Raw genomic sequence first — 14,555 nt, forward strand, 5'->3', positions numbered from 1 at the left:
CTAAAATCTTTTATGAACTCACCATGCACCTCACATAATACTTTAGGGTGTCCTCTTTCCAAAATGGGGTCATTTGTGGAGTCTGTCCTGGCATTTTAGGGTCTCTGCAATCATTACATGTATGGCCAGTATTAGGAGTTTCTGCTATACTCCTTATATTGGGTATACGGGTAATGCACTCTGGGCTGAAAGGAAAAATGAACGGCAAACATACCTTGCTCCACATCAATGGCAGATCTTCCTCCACATCAATGGCAGTGATAACCTCAGGAGAGAGACACCCCGTGCCACCCTGCACTCAGGGTGAGCCACCAACTTATGTGACTGGGCCTCAGAACTTTAGTATACAGCATTATGCCTGTGGTATACAGCAATATGCCTGCCAATATAGATGACTCTGTGTGGCATTAAAGTATCATCATAGTCCCAAAGTAAATCACATATAAACCGGGGGTGTCCACACTCAAGGGAAATTCAAACATGCCGTCTTATATCCCCAACCCAGCACAGATCAGCAATATTAACTACAATCAGAGAAAGAACATGTGTGCATCAACCAAGTGAACCTGACAAATCTGGCTTTGCAAATTTGGCCTATTGGCTAATCACGAGACATTGCTCATGCAAATAAGCATTTGCTTTCGCATGCCTAAATATGCAGGGTCAAAACCAAAAACCGCAAAACAATCGCCCTGCGGGAATTAGTTCATGCTATACAGCACTATCCAGGGGCGCCACGAGGAGGCTTCCCATTGCCGCTGTGTGGGTTCCAGGCGGTGAGAGTGCCTGGGACCCCCGCGGCCCCCCGGTTGTATGGGGGCAATGGGAAGCCTCCTCGTGGCGCCCCTGGATAGTGCTGTATAGCATGAACTAATTCCCGCAGGGCGATTGTTTTGCGGTTTTTGGTTTTTGACCCTGCATATTTAGGCATGCGAAAGCAAATGCTTATTTGCATGAGCAATGTCTCGTGATTAGCCAATAGGCCAAATTTGCAAAGCCAGATTTGTCAGGTTCACTTGGTTGATGCACACATGTTCTTTCTCTGTTGTGATTAACAGATCAGCAATATCAAGCATGGAAACCGATCCTTCTTCCGACTTTTATGCTTACCTGTTTGTTTGGTTTTCAAGCTTACCTCTCCTCCCCCTGTGACAATGTGCGAAATACCACTGAGTGTGTGCCTACTCCTGTGTCTGGAGTTCCCTAGGTTCTAATAGTGTACCTGCTCGTGGTACCTCTCAAAACACTCCCCTAGGCATAGGCCAGGCTGGTCAGGACATTTGGGACAATAAAAACTGGTGTCAGTCCTTCTTCTAGCACTGCTGCAGACACGACAACATTTTCTTTGGATGCATTGACCTGGGGTACTCGGAAGCTGATAGGCGTCATGCCTTTCATGCAGTCGGCTAGTTGCATGGGGGGGGAAGGGGGGCTGGCACCTCCTGGATACAGGAGGTCCTGAAATTGAATGAAAGATCCAGTTCTCCCAGCCTTACTGTAGAGAACAAAGCTGTTGTAAACTGCCAATTGAATCAGATAAAAAGACGCTTTCTTATACCAGCGTCTTGTTTTCCGGGAAATTAAATAGGGCGCTAACCTCTGGTCATTGAAGTCCACCCCTCCCATGTTGACATTATATTCGTGGACGACAAGGGGCTTTTCAATGACCTCAGTTGCCCGTTGAATTTGGACTGTCGTGTCTGTGTGAATGGTGGACAGAAAGTAAACGTCCCACTTGTCCCTCCATTTCACCGCGAGCAGGTCGTCAGTACGCAAGGCGGCCCTCTGCCCCCGTTCAAGTCTGGTGGTAACGAGCCACTGGGGGAAGCCCTGGCGACTAGGCCGTGCAGTGCCACAGCATCGGATTCCTTCTAACTTTAAGTGCTGATAGAGGGCCACACTTGTGTAATAGTTGTCCAAATAAAGATGGTACCCCTTCTGGAACAAGGGTGACACCAAGTCCCACACAACCTTTCCACTGCTTCCCAGGTAGTCAGGGCATCCGACCGGCTTCAATTTTGAGTCTTTTCCCTCATAGACCCTAAAACGACATGTATAGCCTGTGGCCCTTTCACAGAGCTTATACAGTTTCACCCCATACCGGGCGCGCTTGCTTAGGATGTACTGTTTGATGCCAAGGCGCCCGGTAACGCATAAGAGGGACTCGTCTACGCAGATGTTCTGTTCATGGGTATAAGCATCTGCAAATGCTGATGACAGGTGGTCTATGAGGGGCCGAATTTTGTGGAGCCGGTCATAAGCAGGGTGGTCCTTTTTATGACAGGTTTTGTCGTCATTGGAGTGCAGGAAGCGCAGGATGGACTCCAATCGTGTCCTGGACATGGCAGCAGGGTACAAGGGAACATGATGTACTGGGTTCGTAGACCAATTCGACCGCAATACATTCTGTTTCATTAGTCCCAAGTGAAGGATAAGGGCCAAAAAGATTTTAAGTTCGGAAACTTGGACTGGTTTCCACCGGAAAGGCTGGGCATAGCTGCTCTCCGGGTGCGTGGTGATGAATTGTGTGGCTTTACGGTTGGTCTCGACCACAATTAAGTCCAAGAGAATCTGGGTGATGAACAGCTGCAAAAAGTCTAGGGCCGTTCCTAGATGAGCTGTCGCCACCTGGACTCCAGACTGGGCGGTGAAAGGGGGCACTACGGGTGCGGCGGAATCAGGGGATTGCCAATCTGGATGTGCCAGCACCTCTGGGAGTCTATGGGTACTACGGGCCCGTCTTCTTCTTGGTGGCTGCGACGGGGGTACTACTGCACGTGCCACCGTACCAGTTTCAACTTCCATGCTGGCACTCACCACTTCACCAGGGTCTACGGAAGTACTGGTACTAAGTACAGGAGATGCTGCGCTGCTGGTGCCTGCCTCAACAAGAAAACTCTCATCAGCGCTAGCACCACCCTGTTGCCCTTGAGGCGGATCCTGCGCCACCTGCGGTCTAACGACATGGGGTCTGGTACGCCTGGCTCTAGCCGGGACCAAAACCTCGTCATCACTTTTGGTCAGAGAACCACTGCTTTCCACAGGTTCAAATTCGGACCCGAATGATTCGTCGGCTGAGTCTTCCCAAACGCTCTCATCCGACTGGTCCATGTACCTGTATACCTCCTCATCGGAAAGCCCCCTTCTTGCCATTGTGGACTGCTAAATTTATGGGGTTTTCCTCCGAGACTTCCCAGAAAAAAAGAGCACCTACCTAGCAAAAGGGAGTATTTGAGAGGTAGAAAACTGTGGTCACTGAGTTTTGATTAAAAAAAAATCAAAACTGATCTTTACAGCGCCACAGCTAGTGTACAGTGTTTTTGCAGTGAAAAAAAAAATCTGTCACTACAGTGGGGTGGCTGAACACAAGTGCAGGCAAACGATCAGGCCTGATCGGGTAAACACTGCGTTTTTAGTGGAGCCTACACTAAGGTGACCCTAATGTACTGCTATAGATCTGTCCGATCAGGAATGATCACTAGATACTATATAGTACCAATGCTGATTAGCGACAGTGATGGCGCTAATCGGCGACTAATCTGTGAATACGGTGCAGTGGGCTGGGCACTAACTGACCCTAACAAAGGGGCCTAGCTAACTGGCCTAACTGCTAACACTAGTGATACTAAAAAAGTGTCAGTTTTCACTGATCACTGTTTTTAGATCACTAGGATAGTAACAGGGGGGTGATCTGGGCTGGGGGGGTTGGGGTGGGGGGGGGGGTATGGGGGTGGTGGCGAGTGGGGTCTCAGAGGCAATCAAACAATCACGGGACAATCAAAGCCGATCACGGGAGACTCAAATACAATTACAGCACAATTGAATCTAATCACAGCACAAGCAAATCTGATTCACTCGGAAGGTGGTTGTTGGAGGTGGTGGGGGGGAGGGTGGGGTTGGGGGCGGCAGGAAGTGGGGTCTCAGAGGCAATCAAACAATCGCGGGACAATCGAAGCAGATCACGGGACAATCAAATACAATTACAGCACAATCGAATCCAATCACCGCACAATCAAATCTGATGCATTCGGAAGGTGATGGGGGGGGGGGGGGGGGTTGGTGGGAAGTGGGGTCTCAGAGGCAATTAAACAATCACGGGACAATCGAAGCAGATGACGGGTCAATCGAATACAATTGCAGCACAATCAAATACAATTGCAGCACAATCGAATACAATCACAGCACAATCGAATACAATCACAGCACAGTAAAATACAATGCACTCGGACGGTGATTAGGAGGGGGGGGGGGGTCTGAGGGCGATTTGAGGGGGTGGGGGGTTGATCAGGAGCCCGCACGGGGCAGACTGAGTCCTGATCTGATGAGAGGCAGACACAGGGGGTTACTGATCGAAGATCAGTTAGTGATTGCTGGGGAGGACAGATGTAAACAATGCGCAGGGGATGTAATCAGGAGGTGGGTCTGAGGGCAATCGAGGGTCTTGGCAGGTGATCGGTTGCCCCCGCGGGGCAGTTAGGGTCTGCTCTGATGGGTGGGGGTGCTGAGGGGGGATGGACAGGTGATAGACAGGTGATCAGAGGGGGATCAGGGGGTAAGCTAGCTGTATACAGATGTATACAGTATACAGGGGGGTAGTCTGGGATGGGGTCTGGGGGTGATCTAAAGGTGGGGGGATCAGGGGTGATTAGGAGGCAGTTAGGGACCTAATGTAGTGGATAGCGTCGATAGTTAGTGACAGGTGGGGGGTGTGCAGGTTTTAGAGGGGTGCAAGGGTGCTGGCAGGGGTCTGCTGGGGTGATCGGGGGGGGGGTCTAAAGGCTGGGGTGGGAGATCAGGGAGGCTGTTTAAAAAAAAAACAATGTGTGGTGTATACTCACTTCTGCTTCCTCCTCGCTGGTGGTCTCTGGAACAATGAGACCACGAGGCGAGGAGGAAGCATGTATAAGGCACTTTGTTTACCTAACAAAGTGCCTTATACGCATTGATTGAGATTTGTATTCCTCCGCCCGCCGGCGCTGCTAAGTGGCCGGCAGACTGGAGGCTAAATCCCCGGCCATCGATCCCCGGCGGAGGATCGCGTGCCGTACAAGGACCGCAAGGATCGTTAAGTGGTTAAGCCCGAAGGGTTATTTATTTTTTGCATCTGAGCTTTCACCTCCCATTCATTTTCCAATAACTTTATCACTACTCATCACAATTAATTGGTCTATATCTTGTTTTTTTCTGCCACCAATTAAGCTTTCTTTGGGTGATACATTTTGCTACGAATTATTTTATTCTATAGCTATTTTAACAGGAATATTAAGAAAGAAATGGAAAAAAATCATTGTTTCTCAGTTTTTGGCCATTATAGTTTGAAATGTATACATGCTACCGTAATTTAAATCCATGTATTGTGTTTGCCCATTTGTCCCACTTATTACACCATTTGAATTATGTCCCTATCACAATGTATGGCACCAATATTTTATTTGGAAATAAAGGTGCATTTTTTCAATTTGCGTCCATCACTGTTTACAAGCCCATAATTTTAAAAAAATTAAATTAATATACTCCTTTGACATGCATATTTAAAAAGTTCAGACCCTTAGGTAACTATTTATGTTTTGTTTTTTATTTATTGTAATTTTTTTTATTTTTTGTGTTAAAAATTGTATGTGAGTAATTTTTGGTGTGGGAGGTAAACAGCTAATTATAAATGTAAAAAAAAAAATGTATTTATTAAAAAAAATGGATGTGTGTGTGTAGTTTTACTATTTGGCCACAAGATGGCCACAGTGAAAAAGTCCTAGAAGCGTGATCGTACGCTTCCAGGAAGAAGAATTAAGATGGGGGAACTTTTTGAAACAATGAAAAAACGCAGCGTCTGATGAGACGCTGTCGGCTTTTCTGCGGGGGGCTTCGATCAATGAAAGGGATCTATAATCCCTTTCATTGATCTCTGGGCTAACGGCCGGCGGCAGGAGCGCGCAGCCCAACTAAACGAGAATTTTCGTCCAGTTGGGCTTAAGTGGTTAAAAACCATTTTCCTTGCATGTTGTGTCAATAGCATGTATGGGGGCTTTGCTATTCACTGCTAAAGTCGGCACAAAATTACGCAAAAATGTATGCAAAATTATGAAGGTGTATACGAAATCACTTGAATTTAAAAATCGTAATTGCATATAGGCATATTACGATCATCACTACTCTCAGGGACCTGACGTTTCTGGCCCCTTTAGGACCAGAGCTATCTTTTCACTGTTTAAACGTGTGATTACTGTGATTAGCTCATTGGTCCCTGACTGGAATACAAAGCTCTGCTGTCACTGTGAGTGGGCTGCAGCATTGCCGCCGGATCGGCGAGAGCATCGGAAACAGCGTGCAAGGAGCTCAATAATCTAGGCCCCTGTCACGCCAAAATGGCCACAAAGTGGGCGTAGGTTTCAACTAGCTACATCTGACGTTTGTTCACCATCGCTTATTCTGATCCATCTTCATGTGGGTACTTAGCTGTAGGCATGGTGTGTGAATATAATTTGTTTGTCCCCAGCAATTTTCTACAGTTCCATTAGTATCCCCCTTACTCCTAAACAATGTTTTCCATTTGCTGGGATATTGTAAATGACCTGCCAAATGTTCTGTTCTTCTAATCTTGCCCTTGTCCAGAAGTATATCCTGTGGATGAATGAACTAGCCTAAATTATTTGCAGTATACAAAAAGTAATTTTAAAATTGTTGCACTATCTGCAAGTGTAGCATTTCACATAATCATCTGCCTCTCTGCAGCTTTATTTCTGAGAGGGACAGCCTCCCAGGGGTATTTTGGAGCATTGTTTCTTCAGCGCATCTGAGGCTTTCTTTACTCGCATGTGTTAAAATACTTATGAGAACTGGTTTCATAAAGTAGCGTTATATTTGTAATTATTAGTACAGGATGTTATAGAAGATAAGGAAAAATATAAAACTGGAAAAAAATATGTGAACCAATACAACAGGGACAACTTGGATGGTCATCCCTTTTGCCTTGCAGTGCTGGTGTTCCATGTGTGAATGCAGCTAGTAACTATATGTATGAATTTTGTGTTTTCTTTGCATGGCCTTGATTCTCAGTTGCCGGTTTGGTTTATTTCCTCTTCCTAAAAACATTAGAGTAAGGGAATTATCTCTCCATTCTCCAAAAGCCCGAGACTATTGTAGGGATATTATATTATTAGCCCCACTAAAAAGCACTTGGTGTTAATGTCACCTGTTTAATGTTCTCTGTAAAGCACTTTGGCAAATGCATCAACACAAGTTACAAATGCATACATATAATTATTAACATCCTGTATATAATAAACAATTACTATAGTGGGAAGAGGTCAAATCACAGACTTCCCTGTGTTGCTCTCACATTGCATTAATTTATTTCCTTTCAGACTTCTGTGTTTACTCCAGCATATGGTTCTGTGACAAATGTGCGTATCACCAGCATGATGGATACAGTCCAAGTTTTAAGTCTGCTTCTTAAAAAGTTTCGGGTAAGCATGGCAAAAGATTATTAAGCAGATTGTTTAGAAATCATAACCTCCTTTATAAAAAAAAAAACAGGTCTGACCGTGTGAAAATCCTAAACAAAAACAGAATACATCCCTTTGTAAATCATGTGCGGTATATCCTATTTTTAAGTGAGAATGGCACAAAGACAGTAAAGCAAATGTTGAAACTGAAAATGTTTTAAAAAATAACCATATTTTGAATCTGATACCAGCAACCTGTATCAAAAAATATGGGAAAGAAATATGCTTATCATTGTGTTGCATCGCCTCTCCTAGTAAACACATGAAAAAAAAGAAATACAGCCTAGTTATTTCTATGGTTTGGCACTGAACATACACATGTTTATCTCATGATGTCAATTCAGGTACACTTTGAGGCAGGCTTACTTTAAGACTGTGCAAGTTATGTAAAGGTCACAAAATAATTCATGCAAAGGAACCCAAATAAAAATCAAATGAGTAAGGCTCGTTTCACATTGCGTTTCTGAGCCTAAAGGATCTGGTGAGCGGATCCGGTCTCCGCTTCACCGGATCCGAATGGCTCGTCCGTGGCCCTGTTCACATTAGTGAAAACGGATCTGATCAATGATTTATGGGATCAGTTTTCTCTCGGCAATACATACCTTATCTTCATAGGCAGCCGGCGGTAGAGGCTTCCTCTGTGACTACACAGCGTGTCATGTGACTAGTCACATGACGCGTCATGTAATCACATGACGCAGAAGAAGACAGAAGCCTCTACCGCCGGCTGCCTATGAAGATAAGGTATGTATAAAGTCTCCCTAGCCCACCCGCCCGGGTGCTGCACCCTTCGCGTTGGCCCATGCCCCCATCCCCCGTGGAACGGTCCATTTCTTCACTAGTGTGAAGAAACGTTCTGTCTCCCATTGCCCCCAATGCTGCTGCATTTTTGTCCAGATCCGTTCCGCTAAGCATAACGGTCTGGAAAATTAGGGCCTGCTGCAATTTTTCAATCCGCAGGCCGGACCATATCCGTACCAACGAACGCATGTGAAAGGATCCATAGGTTAACATTGGATCCATTCACATCCGTTCCGTTTGTACAGTATATGTCCCGGTTCCAATCCGCAAAAAAAGCTAATGTGAACCGGACCTAACACAGATTGTTACCACAATAAGTATGTATCACACAATAGAGGAATTCTTCTAACCCATAATAAAGATACCAGCATCCCTTAGCATATCTGCTGAGTTGTATGCAAATATATGCACAATGTGAAAAGCGCGAAATAATGTTTGGAGGATCACTGTAAACCTAGCATAAATGAGTGTCAAAATATAATGCCACACAGACAAACTGAATGGTAGTCAAAGTAATCCTGAAGTGGAAATCCTACTTTCCTGGAATCTGATAGTTTTGTCTCTGAACAATAAAAAAAACCCTTTTAAAGTTGTGTCTGTCTCGGGTAAATGGATGCAGTTTTTTTGTTTGTTTTTTGTTCTCTTTCTATACAGACAAGTTTTATACTTACCTGTTCCTTGCACAGAGATGTGTTTTTCTCAGCCACATTTTTACGATTTCTAATTACTTGTGAAATGTATTTTTGCCTCCTGAAAACAGAATGTATTTGTGAGGATTCAGCTGTAAGTGAGCAACTGTGGTTTTCCATGATGCATCACTCCTGAATATGCAGATCATGTCTTTACGCCCCTGAAAGCAAGGTTGCAAATCCAGAGTATCTGCGGATATTTGGCCGCATAACCTGGATATCTGCGGATATTGCGGATATCCGGTTCCGAAATACTGTAACTAAGGAGATGACGTCCTGGAGCCAATCAGAGGGCTTCCAGCAGAAGCCCTAGCAACCAATCACAGAGGGGAACCCTGGTCAGCCCCACCTGACCTCATTGAGCCAATCAGAGGGCTCCCAGCCTAAACCCTGGCACCCAATCACAGAAAGGAACACTGGCCAGCCCCCCTGTATAATAAGGAGGGCTGCCATGATGAGACATATCGTCTTAGCTTCCTGAATGCTCACTGAGAGACATGCTCCAGTGCTGGTGGCCTAGCAAGGGGGCTGTACACAGTTATAAACCTAAAGCTGTTTAGTGATTAACCCCTTCACTACTATCACTACACTATTGTTAAATTATTATTATTATTGATTTAAAAAAGCATCAACATATTGTTAAATCGTTAATTAGCTTGATTGATGTCATAGTGTAACAGTCAGAGAGTGTGCTCCAGTGCTGCTGGGCCTAGTAGCAAGGGCTGTACACAGTGATAAGCTGTTCAGTGATTAACCCTTTCACTATCACTACACTATTGTTAAATCGTTAATTAGCTTGATTGATATCATTGTATGACAGTCAGAGTGTGTGCTGCAGGCAGCTGCTATGTGTCTGTGTGTGTGCTGTGCACAGACCAGGCCAGGTGCTGCCTGCTGGCCAGCTATTAGCCTTAGGTATAGGTTAGGGATTAGGTGATAGGATTACTGTGTTATTGTGTAGTTAGTACTGTAGTACTGTAGTCAGTGTGCTAGTAGTTGTTAGAGTAGTAGTACTACTGTGTTAGCTTTCTACAGAACTGCTGTGCTGTGAGCAGTGCCAGTGTGACATAGTTGATTAGTTATTTGGGTTGAAAAAAGACATACGTCCATCGAGTTCAACCAGAGAACAAAGTACAACACCAGCCTGCTCCCTCACATATCCCTGTTGATCCAGAGGAAGACAAAAAACCCTTACAAGGCATGGTCCAATTAGCCCCAAAAGGGAAAAAAATCCTTCCCGACTCCAGGTGGCAATCCGATAAAATCCCTGGATCAACATCATTAGGCATTACCTAGTAATTGTAGCCATGAATGTCTTTCAACGCAAGGAACGCATCTAAGCTTTAAATGCCATAACTACTTCCTGTGGCAATGCATTCCACATCTTAATCACTCTTACTGTAAAGAACCCTTTCCTAAATAAATGGCTAAAACGTTTTTCCTCCATGCGCAGATCATGTCCTCTAGTCCTTTGAGAAGGCCTAGGGACAAAAAGCTCATCCGCCATGTGCACTAGTGTCTTCTCCTCTGGTGTCTGACTGTCACTCGGCGCTTGGCACTTGTCACTTGGCACGAGTCACTTGGCACGTGGCACTTGGCAAGTGCCACGTGAAACGTGGCAAGTGCCACACGTGACACGTGGCAAGTGTCAAGTGCCACGTCCGGTATGCTCCTGCCACACATTACACCTGCTGCTACTGCGTAGCCCTGCTCCTGCTGCCTGTGCAGCTCCCACCGCCAGGCCAGGGTGCCAAGTGCCACTGATACCACCTGTATTTAACCCAAAACACAATTGCTCCGTAATTTTTTGGAGGTGTCTTGGCTGAAAACTGTCATGTCCCAGTTGTGCGGTTGGACTTTGAACACAATGTGGGCTGCACGACCGCTGTCTGGAACCTAGGCCTAATGTTAATTGACAGCCTTTTTTTTGGGGGGGGGGGTTAAGTCCCCAAATCATCAATTAGTGTTCCCCTTTAAAAAATAGTGATGCTACATGCCTCATTTACCCTAAAAAACGTTTTTAAAGCAATTTAAAGGGCACTTCCGGTTTTTCTATCCGGATATCTGAATCCGCCCAGATAAGCCGGATAATGCGTTCGGATATCCGCATGAACGCGGATATCTGAACGTTCGGATTCGGATATCCGATCCGGATATCTGGGTATCGGGATCCGGATCAATTCGCATTTTAAAAAGGGGTATCCGAGCAACCCTATCTATCGCAAAGTGGCAACTGCAATTTAAACTAAATACTGTACAAACGTTTTAACTCATACATGAACATTATGGAAAATCCAAGTTGAAAATAAACTGTGAAGATAAACAATTTCATCCATCCTACTCATGAAAAATGTAATTATTTTTTTTTTAGAACCTCCCAGTTCTATTTTCTGTTTTAAAAAGCTAAAAAAATAAGTTTAGTGCTATTGTCTCATATGATAATGATTCAGCTTTTCCTATAGTCTTGCAGTTAGCAATCATGTGACCCCCAACAAGACAAAGTCAGCAATCATGAGGCCCCTATCAAGACAAATTTAGCAATCATGAGGCCCCCAACAAGACAAATTCAGCAGTCATGAGGCACATAAATAGACAGCATTTCGCATAAATAGGCAGAATGCCCCCTTAATATGGTAGATAGTGTTGGGCGAACACCTAGATGTTCGGGTTCGCAAACGTTCGCCGAACATCGCCGCGATGTTCAGGTGTTCGCGCCGAACTCCGAACATATTGGAAGTCAATGGGGACCCGAACTTTCGTGCTTTGTAATCCTTCCTTACATGCTACATACCCCAAATTAGCAGGGTATGTGCACCTTGGGAGTGGGTACAAGAGGAAAAAAAATATTTGAAAAAGAGCTTATAGTTTTTGAGAAAATTGATTGTAACGTTTCAAAGGAAAAACTGTCTTTTAAATGTGGAAAATGTCATGTTTCTTTGCACAGGTAACATGCTTTTTTTCGCCATGCAGTCATAAATGTAATACAGAGAAGAGGTTCCAGGAAAAGGGACCGGTAACACTAACCCAGCACCAGCAGCAGCACACGTGATGGAACAGGAGGAGGCGCAGGAGGAGAAGGCCACGCTTTGAGACACAACAACCCAGGCCTTGCATGAGGACAAGAAGCGTGCGGATAGCATGCTTTGTACCGCCATGCAGTCATAAATGTAATAAAGATAAGTGGTTCAATAAACAGGGACCACGCGGCAACGCTAACCCAGCAGCAGCAGACGTGATGGAACAGGAGGAGGCGCAGGAGGAGAAGGCCACGCTTTGTGAGACACAACAACCCAGGCCTTGCATGAGGACAAGAAGCGTGCGGATAGCATGCTTTGTACCGCCATGCAGTCATAAATGTAATAAAGATAAGAGGTTCTATAAACAGGGACCGGCAACGGTAACCCAGCAGCAGCAGCAGCACACGTGATGGAACAGGAGGAGGCGCAGGAGGAGAAGGCCACGCTTTGAGACACAACAACCCAGGCCTTGCATGAGGACAAGAAGCGCGCGGATAGCATGCTTTGTACCGCCATGCAGTCATAAATGTAATAAAGATAAGTGTTTCAATAAACAGGGACCACGCGGCAACGCTAACCCAGCAGCAGCAGACGTGATGGAACAGGAGCAGGCGCAGGAGGAGAAGGCCATGCTTTTTGAGACACAACAACCCAGGCCTTGCATGAGGACAAAAAGCGTGCGGATAGCATGCTTTGTACCGCCATGCAGTCATAAATGTAATAAAGATAAGAGGTTCCATAAACAGGGACCGGCAACGCTAACCCAGCAGCAGCAGCAGCAGCACACGTGATGGAACAGGAGCAGGCGCAGGAGGAGAAGGCCATGCTGTTTGAGACACAACAACCCAGGCCTTGCATGAGGACAAAAAGTGTGCGGATATAGCAGCAATGCTTTTTGCCGCCATGCAGTCTTAAATGTAATATAGATGAGAGGTTCAATAAACAGGGATCGGAAACGCTAAACCATCCCAGATGTTCATTGGTCATGTTACTTGGTTGGGGTCCTGGAGTGTTGCGTAGTCGTTTCCAATCCAGGATTGATTCATTTTAATTTGAGTCAGACGGTCTGCATTTTCTGTGGAGAGGCTGATACGCCGATCTGTGATGATGCCTCCGGCAGCACTGAAACAGCGTTCCGACATAACGCTGGCTGCCGGGCAAGCCAGCACCTCTATTGCGTACATTGCCAGTTCGTGCCAGGTGTCTAGCTTCGATACCCAATAGTTGAAGGGTGCAGATGGATTGTTAGACACAGCTACGTCATCTGACATGTAGTCCTTGACCATCTTCTCCAGGCGATCGGTGTTGGAGGTGCATCTGCACGTTTGCTGTTCAGTGGGCTGCTGCTGCATGGGTGTCAGAAAATTTTCCCACTCCAAGGACACTGCCGATACCATTCCCTTTTGGGCACTAGCTGTGGCTTGCGTTGTTTGCTGCCCTCCTGGTCGTCCTGGGTTTGCGGAAGTCAGTCTGTCGGTGTACAACTAGCTAGAGGAGGGGGAGGATGTCAATCTCCTCTCTAAAGTCTCCACAAGGGCCTGCTGGTATTCTTCCATTTTGACCTGTCTGACTCTTTCTTCAAGCAGTTTTGGAACATTGTGTTTGTACCATGGATCCAGAAGGGTATAAACCCAGTAATTGGTGTTGTCCAGAATGCGCACAATGCGTGGGTCACGTTCAATGCAGTCTAGCATGAATTGAGCCATGTGTGCCAGAGTCCTACCAGAATCCTCATCATCCTCTTGTGAGCGTTGTGATAGTTGTTGTGATGCATCATAGTCGTCACCTTCCTCCTGGTCTGCTTCTGCTGACCATTCGCGCTGAATTGTGGAAGTCCAACGTGCACCGCTCTGGCCCTCGTCAGTGGTGGCATGAAATTCCTGCTCCAACTCCAGCTGTTCCTCCTCCTCTTCTTCGTCATAGCTGCTGGGGCCAGCGTTTCCTGAGGCGGATGGCCTGATGTTGGTACCATCACGCTGATCGTTTTCTCCTTCAGATTCCCCCAGTTGCATCATTACAGCTGTTTCCTTGATTTTCAACATTGACCTCTTCAGTAAACACAGCAGTGGTATGGTAATGCTGACTGAAGAGTTGTCACTGCTCACAAGCAACGTGGATTGCTCAAAATTTTGGAGGACTTGGCAGAGGTCCAACATGTTGGCCCAATCGGATCCACAGAAGCTTGGCAGCTGTCCGGATGCGCCTCGGTACTGCGCCGTCATGTACTGGACCACTGCACTCTTCTGCTCACAAAAGCGGGCTAGCATGTGCAGCGTAGAATTCCAGCGCGTAGGGACATCACACAGCAAGCGATGGTGGGGGAGATTGAAGCGCTCCTGCATCTTGGTGAGTGCCCCCGAAGCAGTACTGGAATTTCTACAATGTTTGGCCACTCGACGCACCTTCAACAGAAGATCGGCCACGCCTGGGTATGTCCTCAGGAACCGCTGAACTACTAGGTTCATCACGTGCGCCAGGCAAGGGATGTGTGTCAGCTTAGCCAACCTTAAAGCGCGAATGAGATTACTCCCATTATCACACACAAC

General features: G+C 46.1%; 1 protein-coding gene across 5 annotated transcripts in view; it reads left to right on the forward strand.

Annotated features, from left to right (window-relative positions):
* RASSF4 (Ras association domain family member 4) overlaps nucleotides 1-14,555 on the forward strand; it is a 395,766-nt gene that overhangs the window by 291,184 nt on the left and 90,027 nt on the right. For all 5 annotated transcript variants that reach the window (XM_068255316.1, XM_068255318.1, XM_068255319.1 and 2 more), the window contains one exon: nucleotides 7,362-7,463. In XM_068255316.1, coding sequence (XP_068111417.1) covers nucleotides 7,362-7,463 — 102 coding nt within the window. The remainder of the gene's footprint in view (nucleotides 1-7,361; nucleotides 7,464-14,555) is intronic.

This window comes from Hyperolius riggenbachi, chromosome 10 (assembly GCF_040937935.1).
Source record: "Hyperolius riggenbachi isolate aHypRig1 chromosome 10, aHypRig1.pri, whole genome shotgun sequence".
In the NCBI taxonomy this organism is placed as follows: domain Eukaryota; kingdom Metazoa; phylum Chordata; class Amphibia; order Anura; family Hyperoliidae; genus Hyperolius; species Hyperolius riggenbachi.